At 40.5% G+C, this 12,977-nt stretch overlaps 1 protein-coding gene across 23 annotated transcripts in view; it reads left to right on the forward strand.

The window, feature by feature from the left end:
* Window positions 1–9,163, forward strand: part of CAPSL (calcyphosine like) — a 30,812-nt gene extending 21,649 nt beyond the window's left edge. For 4 of the 23 annotated variants that reach the window (XM_082724232.1, XM_082724229.1, XM_082724231.1 and 1 more), the window contains exons 5-6: window positions 1,721–1,824; window positions 8,564–9,163. In XM_082724232.1, coding sequence (XP_082580358.1) covers window positions 1,721–1,822 — 102 coding nt within the window. In that variant the 3' untranslated portion in view covers window positions 1,823–1,824; window positions 8,564–9,163. Of the gene's footprint in view, window positions 1–514; window positions 669–1,720; window positions 1,825–7,599; window positions 7,693–8,563 lie in introns of those variants that run through there. The other 19 variants (XM_082724218.1, XM_082724233.1, XM_082724222.1 and 16 more) reach the window with 8 other exon arrangements.
* Window positions 9,164–12,977: the final 3,814 nt, after the last annotated feature.

The raw sequence follows: 12,977 nt of genomic DNA on the forward strand, positions 1-12,977 counted from the left end.
TTAAACAGAGAAAAGGGTACTGTACTCTGTATCATGACTCAAATATTCCCCTCATTCCCATCTGGGACACTCTCCATCATATAATAAATAGTCCATCAGCTAAGGTAGCATCATCAAGAGGCTGACCAAGAGCAGACATGTCCGCTTTCTCACTTTTTACTAATGTCCAACAAGATAATTCCGTAGTCGGGTATTATTAGTGAAAGGTGCTTTTTACTACAATGAGGGCAAACTTGGGGAAATCATAGGATTTTCAATTCAGGCTATTCTCCGTATACGGTGAATCTCAGGAAACAAGCAGACACCTCACGAAGAATAACTGATGGCCTTTTCTGACGTGATCAAATATCTTAGCTCTGATGTCCAGTTTTATGCAACCTGACTCTCGGGTGGGGTTTCATGCTAGGTAACGGACAAATGCAAAGGAAGATATAGGTAAAGAAATTGAAGAAAGGAGAACACTAAGAGTATTCTGATTTTAGTAAAAGCTATGTCCATCGACTTCTACTTCTAGGCCACTGAAAAGCCCAGCTTAACTATTAGCTCAGTCCAATGACTTTCTTCCTTCTGGATTTTACTATTTTGGGCTCACGTGGGAGCTAGGTGTAGAGAGTGAAATATGGATCCTGTGACTTTCCTTCTCTGTTCACTTATAATTGCAAAAAAAGGTAAGTGGGTGAGTCAGCTCCATGATTCTTAGTAGATATAGGTGGGCATTCTGTGAAAGAAGGGTTCATTTTTTTATGGGTGTATTTATGGGTTTATTTATATGGATTTATTTATTATTTATTTATGGGTTTCACTTTTTGTGATGCTTTTAATCGTTTCTGACACTTAACATTGAGGGCTAACAGCCATCATAATTGTTTCTGTGTCCTCCTGTGTAAGTAGGGCTGTACTTGGGCTAAATTGATTGGTTAGAGAGCTCAGTCGAACAGGAAAACAGTTCTTTCCCTGAGTCACCTAATCACGTCAGCCCGTATAGTTGAACTGTAGCATACACATCGTCTATACCTATTAAAAAATAAGATTGAAAACTATTGTTTCTTCTTTCTAGAAGGAAAGTAAAATAAAATTCTAGCCTAGGTAAACACATTAATTGATATTCCAAAGAGACAGTTATAGACACAGGATGGAGAAAGAACCCATCCTAGGGGGTGTGGGAAGGCATGGAGCAGAGGTCGCCTTTTTTTTCCCCACTCACTTTGTGCCTTGAAATGAGTACATTCTACTTTAAAAAAGCATAAGGCCAAGGGGTATTTAAGTAGAAATCTGTTTCTTTATCCACAGGGCAGAATCCCACTTTCTGAAAGGTGAACCATTACTTGCCCAGACCCAGAACCTGAAGCACTATTTCTGACATGTTGCAGAAAGCCCATACTAACTACCACTAAAGAAACTTCTTTCCCATTCTGTGTTTCAGTCACACTTATCCAAACAGATAGGCTCCTGCACTTAAAGAAAGGCAAAAGCCTGTGTCTCACTTTTCATTTAGGTTGGTCTGGAAATTTTCAAGACTTTCTACTCCTTTTTCCCCTCCGCTACCCCTCATGGCCATCCTCCCCTTGACTGTTTCCTCTCGTGTGAGATCTACTCTTGATCTGTGTCACTAAAGAGCCTTGCCCAAAGTTTTTCTCTCATTTCCAGGTACTGGTGATGGGCCTCTACTGAAGTGGTGGGAAGCAAAGTTTTGTTTTTGTGTCTGACTTTTCCACTGCAGGTGACCCCTGAGGAGTTTATGAACTACTATGCAGGGGTGAGCGCGTCCATTGACACGGATGTGTATTTCATTGTCATGATGAGAACTGCCTGGAAGCTCTAAATGTAGGACCTGGTGACTAGGGTCTTGGGTGTATGGCACGTGGCTCCAAATGGTTAAACATCAGCCCCAAACCGGGATCACATTTGATTTCATGTTCATCCCAGTTTCTTTCGTGTCAACGCAAACTGCATCTTCTGGGGCAGAAAAGACTTCGCTAAAGCTGTTTCCTTAGATCTACTAGAGGGATTAATTAAAATAAGATTCAAAAAGCTACTAGAGCCAGGCTCTAGGATACATACACATGTCTAATAAGCATAGGTGTCTTCCTTGGCCATAAATAAAAGTTTGACTATTTTAATTACAATCCCTACCCACGCACCCACAGTCTTTCTCCACCTCATTTTAGATGATCTGTTTCTAGGTGGGAGAATTCACCTGTTTTTATATCTGACTGTAAATATTTAAGTGCTTCAGTTCCAAATTGGGACCAGAAGAACCACACATTGGCCTCAATTTTTATACCTGAATCTTAAGTTTCTCTGCCAGTGGTTTAGGGAAGCCTCAGTTTGGTGAGTAGGTTTAAAATGACATTTTTGGGCCATCTAAAGTGTCTGTGAGAGGGGAGGCCATTTCCTTGAGCAGGTGAGCTAGGACCATCCGTGTGGTTGAAGTCTCAGGCTGGGCTGTGCTCTCAGATATTATGTGGGACCTCTTGCCCTGTGAGTGAGCAGACCATATCAGCAAGCCTTTGTCTGGTGGAATGTTCATCTCCCCCGTCCCTGCCATGGGCCAATAATATTGACATTCCTACTAGTACAAGGGGGTGGGGTACTTGAGTAGGCCTGCTACTCCAAGATTTTCCATCTTGACACTTCATGGCCCAAAGTGTTCTCCTCCCAGATCTAAGCTTTGGCTTCATATTGTCAGTGTGTGAGAATCTCCCCATGAAAGGCTTCTGAGCAAAAGCAGCCCCAGCTACTAGCAAATAGATATTGAAACCACCACTGTCCCTCTGTGTGTTCTGTGTCTGGGGCCAGAGGTAGAAGCACAGTGACAGCCCTTTGACTATGACTACCTGCCTTGTTACTCGAGGACAGTCCTTTTTGTCACCTCTGTCCCTGGCTGCATTCATCCCCTGCTTTGGGGATGTGGATTGAGATAATAGTACCCTTTAAGATCCCATGTATTTAAGTGGCTCTGGGTTTAGGGTCAATCAAACACACTTGCTGTATTTTGTACTAATTCGCTTGTTTACTTTTTATCTCAGAGAGTTGGAAGTGGAGACCAAGATACACATTGATTTAAAATTTGTGAAAGCAGGTGTTTCCAGATAAGAATCATAGAAGTTTGTTTGTTGTCAAGAAGCCAATTTCCCACTTCCCTATGAAATTTCCCACTTCCCTCAAGAAACAACTTCTTGAGGTTGGGAACATCCCCAAATTATGGGAAGCTAGTTTTTCAGAAATTGATTGCACAAGTCTGGCTTTCCACTGACTTTATTCTCTAGGCTTATGTAGACATTGGCAGGCCAAAAGATGCCAGGTATTATGAAGAAATATGTAGAAATGAGGTAGAAATCCAGAAGAGATTATGATGGAATGCATAGGGAAAAAAAAATCCATGTTTTTTGTAACCTGCACCTTGCAGATGATGGTGAAGGAGAGGTCCCAGGTTTCCTGGCCATGATTTCAAGTGTATTGTTCTAGATAGATTGTGCCTTTGATTTTGGGAATGACTCATACCTCTGCTTAATTGGAGAGTTAGCATGTGATTCTGAATAAGGACTAGGTTGTAGCTATCAGCTTTGTCTTCCCCAGTCGTACTCTTGTTTCCTGTCAAATTGGGGCACAGCTATCAGATTTCAGATAACCTGTACCTCAGCGTGTATCTGGCCACATTCAGATGTCTCCCTTCCAGCAGGTCAGATGCTGGGCCCACAAATGAAGATTCCACCAAGGACCCCCGCGCCCAGTAAAAAAAAAAAAAAAAAAAAAAAAAAATCTAACAATCTGATGGTCAAGAATCACTACATTCCTATTCTGAGTCTTAACTGTGATTTCTGGCCCCATCAGGGCTCACTCATAATTTAACTCTTACTCCTTCTGGTAGCACGGGAGGAACAAAGAGTCATTTAAGAAAAATCATTTGCTAACAACACTTTTCTGGATATATATTCTATTTATTTAACTTACACAATTTAAATATTACTCCATTTCCAATTGAAAATGTAAATACTGAGGTCAGAAGCTAAACACAATGAAATATCTCCAACCCTTAGGAGCACTTTACCTTTGGGGCCAGGACCCCAGACAGGAAGGAAGGAAACAAGCCAAAGAGAAGAGGATGAGCTTAGCAGCTTTTCATGAAACAGAAACAGTATGTAAAAATTCTGAGAATCAGGATTGGCCACAAGAAGCCACCAATATCAATACTGAATCTGGGTTTTAACCCTTTCCCCCGCCCTACCCTGCAAAGGCAAAACTAGGCAAGAATGGTGTTCTGACCCTAACCAGCTTCTCCAAGGGCTGGTTCCCATCCTGCCTGAAGAAGTCTTGGTATTGCAGCCTGAGGCAGAATTCTTCCAGCCCACCTGCATGGCTAATTTTCCTAGACATTCGAACCTTGATAGGATTTTGTCCCAGACCCAGATGACACTCTGGAGGATGATGCATGGCTCTTTGTAGTTTGGTAGCAACACAGAACAACATTCATACCCTAAGAGCAGCTTTTTAAGGCAGAGCTGGGTCCCCGCCAAGTAGGCTGCAGATTGCCTTTGTCACAGTTCAAGGTTGAATACATCCCATCAGTAAATATTTATTGAGTCACTACTATGTGTAGGCTTTGGGGATAGAGGAAGAAGCTATAGGATAAATTCAAACAAAACCACTGGCTTTGAACCCAAACCAAGAGCCCAGAGTTCAGAGATAAGAGAGGAGGAGAAGCATCAGCCCTGAAGGGAGGATAGTTGGGGCCCTTCCTATGACAATGTGCTGTAGGACCATGCAGTAAATTTACTGATTGTAGGAAGTCTATCAAGACACTGCCAGGAAAAGACCCCTTTATTCTTGGAGGCAGATCACTGTCAGCGTTTCACTTCCCTTGGCCACTGTGAATTGCCTTGCTGAGCCATGAGAGTACAAGTAGGGAATGATTCAACCCTCTTCAGGTAACCTACAGAGGCAATTTGTTCTGCTGATGTTTAATCAAGTGGAGAGATGAAATTAACCAAATATGTATTCTTGGCTGGTGTGTGGGGCCCTTCTGCTCCTCCTTCATGAAATTCTACTAACATCCTCTGAGTGGTATACCTTTTTGGATTTATAAACAACCCTCTGGGGCATAAAAGAACCCCCCCCCCCCTCCAAATTCCAGTTTCTCAGATTGGTCAACAAACTTGCTTTCCTGGAAATTGTAAGCTGCTGTTGTAAATTAAGAGCTTATTGAAAGAAGCAGCAAAGTTTTCAATTTTAGAAATGCTTATGATTCAAGGAAAAATAAAGCTGCCAAAGGATCTGATAGGTTGTCGTATAATGTCATCTTCATGTAACTGATCCTTTGGAAAGCCAGTTTCTAAGTGTGTTTCTACTCCTCCAGGTTGCTGATGTGGAAACTATATAACTTAGAGAGAGATAACTAGTTTTTTCCTTGTCTTAAAAAAAAAAAAACCAAGTTACCAAATGAGTCCCTTAAAATTATGTCTTATAAAACAGATGACGAGTGAAATCTATTGAAAGAAACATAAACAAATGCTTGATGGGGGTTCTGAGAAGCTGCTGTGTGAGAAGAGTTCTTTTGCCACCTCAGTTGGTGTGGTGAGAAGCTTGTGGTGAAGCAGCTCTTCCTCTCTGAGAATAGCATGACCTTCTTGTTTTATTTTCACACCTGCTTCGCCAAAGCCAGTATCTTCCCTCAGCAGAATAGAGTGAAAGGTGCTCTTTAGGAGTGAACCCACTGAAAATGTGAGCCACCGACCAGTAGCTGAGGTTTTGATAATGGAACTTGCAACAACCAGAAAGGTATATCATATCAGGGAAAGAAAAATCTCAAAATGAACCCTCCTGTTCTAGAGTCTTCTTACTCTTCATAAATGGAATTTATTTGTTTATGATTTCTCTGGAGTATGACAAATTCTAACAGCCACGGAACATGGTTGATGCCATTTCTATTTCACCAAAGTTCTTGTGAGCACCATGAGTTTCCTGTTCCCACTCTCGTTCCCAACATAGGGACAAGTGCCGCGCAGCTCAGGTGTGTCATTCTGCAGGAGACCCCATAATAAATTTAAGAGGGACCCTGTGACTCGGAGTTCAAGCTCCTGAAATTTTGAAGCAAGATCTGAGTATGTAGTTTGTAATCCTGTCATGAAAGCTCTTTACAAACCTTTGCATTTGGCACTCAGACACGGGTATTGATTCTGGGAACATCTTGATCTTATACTTGAAAGGTTTGAGTTGCTGGTCTCCTAGAAACACTCAGACCACATGCGGAACTGATGATGGCCCGTGCTCTGAGAGCGCCTTGGAACAGAAAAGGAACCTGTAATTGAGAGAAAATGACAGATGGCAGAGTAGCTTCTCTTGCCGGGGTTATCGTGAGCCTCCGATTGCTTCCACCTTGATGGGATAAAGTGCAGCACAAACGCAGAGCATTACCAAACACCAGGCATTACCTTCTGAAACCCAGATCATTCTTTTAGTTTCCAAGGGGACTGCAGAATAAACTCTGTTCCACAGATTTCATCCTGAGTCATGCCTAAAATCTCATTTAGCAACATCATTCCACAACCATTTATTTAAGATAATCTTTGAAGCTGCACAGTAAATAGAGTAAATCACCATTAATTTAAGCTCCTCTAATTGAGCTCACTTAGGGTTTGAGTGAAAATCTACTTCCGTCTCACCAACACTAAAAAGGATGGGTTCTTAAGCAAGTCATTATGTAAAGATTATAAGAGCTGTGCCGGCTTATGTGCATATATGTTTTACAGGTATTTGGAGATATCTGTTTGCAAATAAATGTAATTAAAATGCTAGTCATAAAAAGTTCCCACATATCTGAAAATGGCCCTAGGCCAATTGTTCATTGGCAAGACTTTATTTATCTAACTGTGACTCAAACCATTTCTAGATAGTGAGGAGTTCCTATATGTAAATCTTATCCTGATAGTATCTTTAATTGAAATTGAAGCTGAAAAGGTGTTTTATAAAGCAGAATTTCAGTGACATTATGATATAAATGTTCAAATATTTTGTTTAAAAAATCTATACATGCTTGTAGTGGGTAAGCTATGTATGCTTTGAAAGCAAGAATTTGTCATAATGTCAACAGTTAAGATATTGCTTTGAGAAACCAGAAATTAAGAAGATTTTGAGCTCCAAAGTTAGATCTAATTTAATATCTAATACCAACTTTGTCAATTTACTACATTATCATATTGTGTCTTGACATTCACATGATTTTCTAATTTAACATAATTCCCTCAATTGAAGACTTGAAGCATTAACAACCCTGTACTAAAAGAGTTCATCTAGCTTTTGTTTCTGTTTTAAAGTCTTTCCAAAATATTTATCTCTTTAATAGCTAACATGTTACATATCATGCTTCTTTTAAAAGTTTACTTCCCAGATGGTGCTTTTGGATCATTTAAAATGTTGCTTGTGTGATAATTCAGTTAAAGGGGATGAAATTTCTTCTTTGAAAATGATAAGGCCCTTTTCAAATTGTACTTGCTCATGTTTTTAAAAGGACAAAATGTAACTTTACCCCCCCCACCCCCACTTATTTTGAGCCAAGAATGAGAGTTTGAAAATTTGATGTCTATATTCCTTTTCCTGCAGGGTTGGACTACTCCCATTTGGCAGGCCAAGCAAGTTCCCGCAATGCCCAGCCTCTGAGTGGTACCCCTAAGACTGTGGGGAATAGAATACTCTGTGTGTTTGTATTAAGAAACAGGGGGGGTTAAGAGGGAGGAGAAAGAAATGGAACCCACAGGCTGATTTCTGCTCTTTTAATTTCATTGCCCATTATAGGCTTCACAGGGCCAATGACGAAACACGAATACACATCCTGACCAAAATGAGAAGTTTGCCTTTTAGCACCTCCCATGTGGCTAGTGCCTTACATCCTGTTATTGAATCCCAGCCATCGTGGATTCCTGGGTGTCCAAGGATCCTGAGAAGCACCCCATTCTCTAGTTCTATCCTTTATTTCAGTCATCTTACTTAAACTTCCTTTCCTTAAAGAGCTTTTTAACCTGTACATTTATGCTATAAATTTCTCTAAAGTATTAATAATAATCACAAGTATAATCATGCCAAGTATGCTCTGGAGTAGAACGGTCCCATAGGACCTTCTGTGATGATGGGAATGTTCTCCATCTGTGCTCTCCAAGATGTCAGCCTCTAGCCACATACGGCGATTGAGCAATGGAAATGTGGCTAGTGCAACAGAGGAATTCAGTTTTTCATTATGTTTAATTTTAACAAATTTAAACTTAAAAAGCCATGTGGGGTTAGAGGCTACTGTATTGGATAGCACAGCTTTAAACATTTTTATCTTAATGCAAAAGGTGATGGCCAGTGGGCAGGTGGGTCTTTAGCCTACCGTGTAAGGGTCCCACCTCAGAGGGGAGGGGCAAGCCAGGTTCCCTGATCTCAGAGTCAGTTACCTGACTTTGCTTGATTGTCAGTGGCAGATCAGACTCCATTGAAAACATTTCAGGGAGAATGTAAAATGCCTTACCATGTCTCACATATTTTGACACCATGTCCTTCTTTTTCTCCTGCTCTTTATCCCTCTCAGGTTTCGAAAGAAGAGTTTTTGAACTATTATGCTGGTGTCAGTGCTTCTATTGACACGGATGCCTATTTCATTTTAATGATGACAAAATCCTGGAGATTATGACTTTCTGTCTGTTAATTCTTTTGGAAATCGGGGACTCTCAGAGAGTGGAATGACTTTGAAAGACGTCCAATGCTATAGATTCTTGATAAGGTGTAAACTAAAGTTTCTGAAAGATCTAGGATTTTAAAAGCAATAGATCTTCAGTCATCTTACTTTATGGCCTGGATCCTATGCATTGCTTAAATGCTTGAGGATATATTTTTAAATCAGAAAGAAAGGAAGAACAAAAGGAAGGAAGGAATGAATGAAGCAAGCCATGAAGTGAGACTGGCAAGTGGTTCTTCGGTGAAATAATGTACCTCTTGTTACAGTCATTCCTCTTACAGGGGTAAATGTAGATGTTTCCCCAAATCTCTATTTGTTCCCTCTCTTTCCAGTCTTTAGCAGTGGGTGATGATAAAAAGATTGGAAGAACATCTGACTTTGTAAAATTTCCTGAGCTTACTTATTCTAATGTGTCTCTTGGTGAATACAAATAAAATTTATTTTATTCTGAAATTTAATGGTCTTTTTTTTTTTTTTTTCTATCTTCATATTTTAAGCCAGGGATTTAAAGTCAACAAATGCCCACACATGCGTGAACAGGAGTCACAGTGATTCTGGTGACAAAAGGAAGGTGAGCTCAGTTGGCCCTCTTGGTAGAAGACTAGGATTTTGTGGGATCACGTCCTGGGTCAACCTATCAGGAAAAAAAGACTTGGAGGCTTTCTGGAACTTTAGGGTAAACCAGTGAGGAAAGCTTTCAAACTGTTTTGGGAATTCATCTTTGGAACCCACTTTTAGGCTCCTCCATAAGGCAGATGATGCAAGGTTTCCTGGCCCATTTGTCAATGCTGGGCCATCCTCTCCTTGCCATCAGAGTCTTGAAAATATGAAGGAGGTATCAAGAAAATATATGTGCCCCCAGGCATGTGTAGGAGCAAAATAGCACTCCCAAGAGGCCTTGTGTGGAGGCATTTTGATTGGAGGGCTGAGTCCTGGAGACTTCCAGCCTTGAGATTCTGAATGTGTCAGCCCGCCGGGAGTGGGTCCATCTCTTAAGACAGACCTATGTTGAGCGAGCTCATAGCAACTGGAATGCCAAGCCACTCATCTACTATGGAGAATGCAATTCTCACACTTGCGGAGGCCAGATCAGAGCCTCCTCTGGGTTTGAGGATGGGAGAGAGCGACGATTCAGCTCTTAGTCTAGTCACTTAGCAATTTGTTCTCCGATGCTACTAAGCAGTTGCAGAGGGCATACACATGGCATGTTAGGTAACATTTGTGGTAAATAAACCCTAAAATTTATCATAGCTCATATAATAGATATTTCTTTTTCATTCCTGAAGCAGTATTATGTATCCAGTTTGTGGTCAGTGAATAGCTTTCCTCCAGGTGGTGATTCTGGGTTGCACGATTCCTCCATTTTATGATTCTGCTGTTTTCCCAGGCTCTGTAGTCACTGAGATCGAGGTATCTGAAGGGAAAGAGTATGTAGAGAAGGCTGAAGAACTTTCTGAAAAGGTATGGTCTGGAAGGGACACACATCTCTTCTGCTTGCATTTTGTTTGATGGCACTAGTCTCATGATTATATCTAAATGCAAGGGAGGCTGGGAAGTGTGGTCTCAATCAGGAAATCTTCCTGCCAATGCAAATCTATCTAACAGGGAGAGAGTACAAATTTTAGTGGACCACTAGCTGTTTCTACCACTTAAAATAGCAGTCCCTACTGCCTTCCATTTTCTTTCTTTCTTTCTTTCTTTCTTTCTTTCTTTCTTTCTTTCTTTCTTTCTTTCTTTCTTTCTTTCTTCCATTTTCTTTCTTTCTTTCTTTCTTTCTTTCTTTCTTTCTTTCTTTCTTTCTTTCTTTCTTTCTTCCTTCCTTCCTTCCTTCCTTCCTTCCTTCCTTCCTTCCTTTCTTTTCTTTTCCTTTCTTTTATTTTCTTCCTCTTCCTTTCTTTCTTTCTTTCTTTTTTTTTTTTTTTTTTAAGAGAGAATGAGCAGGGCAGAGGGAGAGGGAGAAGAAGACTCCCCACTGAGCTGGGAGCCCCATGGGCTAAATCTCCAGGACCCTGGGATCATGACCTGAGCTGAACGCAGGTGCTTAACTGACTAAACCACCCAGGTGCCCTGCCTTCCATCTTCTCAGGGAGACATGTTTGGTGGTCCTGCTAATCCATGTGGAGTAAGGTATTTGCCAGGTTGGAGGAGTATAGAACCGAGGTTTTTCTATTCTTGGTCATATTAGCAATGAAGAAAACAACTTCTACAACCACATTAGGTAATGATTCTTCACTTGGCCTGTCTTGTCTCTTGGCTTATGGCTCTATTCTAGATCTTGAAATTCATGCTATGCCAACACTGAGACAATTCATCCTTTATCTCCCTCTATGGTATAGGAGCTAGGAATTTTCCATCTATGTCCACACAGGAGTTTTCCGTGGAGAGTTGTAGCTATGTCTTATCTCACATGCTGGAACCAGGTTACTTATGTTAGTAAATGAGAAAATTTTTGCCCTAGAGGCAGGTTCTTTGTTGGAAACAATTATAAGGTTATTTAGTCACTGGAATAAGAACAAAGGGCATGTGTATTAGAATACTTAATGAAATTAGGCTGACAGTTTATTGCATTGCATTCATCTTGCCAGTAAGACCATAATATTCTTTTCATAACAATCCCTGGAGGGAACTAACAAAAATTCCTCCCTGACCTCTCTGTTTCTCAATGTTTCATAGCTGAGCACCTACCCATGAAAGGGACACACTTTTCACTTTAGATATGTTAATTAGACATGTCAATGGAATCACTGAGGATCTGGCTTACCTCACCCATTTGAGGGTGAAATTAGTCTCTGTAGGGTACTTTTCTATACCTCTGTTCTAATTAATTGTGTATAAAATATCACAGTAAAAATAATATTGCTCCATGGGCTATCTTATTTCCATACCATTTGGAATGTACCTCACTGAAGCCCTGGTGAACTGACCAGACATCAGATACTTTTTTTGTTTCATATTGGAGGGAAGAATTAAATTGGAACAATCTTATCTGGACATAATTCAGCAGAATAACTAATCATCCTAATTTAATAAATTATGGGAAGTTTTCAGGGTTTGTGAGTATTGTCTACTGACAAAGCAGACTATTATTACAGATAGAAATTGTGGGGAAAATTTTTAGAATCAGATAGAGTTAAAAATCAGAACATCATTAAGATATTAGCCCTAACACATAATGCCAGCTCCAAAAAATGGCAGGAAGGGAAACTTTACTTTCTTCCATTGCAAGAGCCCAGGTAACAGACATTTGCACATGTCATTCACGTTCACTTGAAATCAGCAGATCCAAAATAAAATTCATTATTCCTTTCCCTGGCCTCCATTAGTCCCTCCCTATCTTCTACTAATACTGAACAAACTTTTATCTCAGTCTGTAGTCTTCAGTTACATGAGCTAGAAACCCAAGGATCTTTGTTCCCTCCCTTGCCAAGAAATGGTTAAGAGTGAAAATGCCAGAGTCAGCCTGCCTGGTTTCAAATCTGATTCTGTGTGGCTTACTAGCTTTATAAGTGTAGACAAACTACTTGATCTCTCACAGCTCAGTTTCTCATCTGCTAAGCAGAGATAATGGGTTAATATATGGGAAGCACTTAGAACTTCAGCTGGTGCTAAATAAGCTGTATAGAAGGGTTTGCTATTATTTTACAGCAGTTTTTTGAGTCAGCTGATTTTTTTTTTTGTTGTCTTTTTCTCCTTCTCCATTTTACATGTTGAGTTCTTCCTACCTCAAATGTAGAAATGGTCCACAGGTAAGTCTGTGCCTTCAGTCTTATACCTTTTCCTCTACCCTTCATGCTGATACCAGGATGATTTTTCCTACACCTCAGGTTCAATCATGTCACTTCATTTCTTAAAGATATTAAAGATATTCAGTAATTCCCCAAGACCATTTGAGAGTTCAGACCTATGGCATGGCATTTAAGGCTCCCATAATTTGTCCCGACTTATATATTTCCAGATGTCTCTTCTGAGCACAGAGCCTGATGCTGGTCTTGATCACACAACCATGAGATCATGACCTAAGCTGAAACCAAGAATCAGATGCTTAACTGACTGAGCCACAAAGATGCCTCCTGTTCTATGGTTCTCAGATGAGGCATATAGGGGAAGGGAAGGGAAAACCCCAGTTCATATAGTCTATACATGAGACATCTACTGTCCTTCTTTTCAGGGTCTCTTAAGTTCATCAAATCATGGCAGCTTCTCTACCAGACTTGGGAATGACAAATTCGAGAAGCTACCAGTGGGGTAGATGAAGAGCTCTTTTGAG

The sequence above is a fragment of the Mustela nivalis genome (genome assembly GCF_964662115.1).
Source record: "Mustela nivalis genome assembly, chromosome: 3".
NCBI lineage: Eukaryota > Metazoa > Chordata > Mammalia > Carnivora > Mustelidae > Mustela > Mustela nivalis.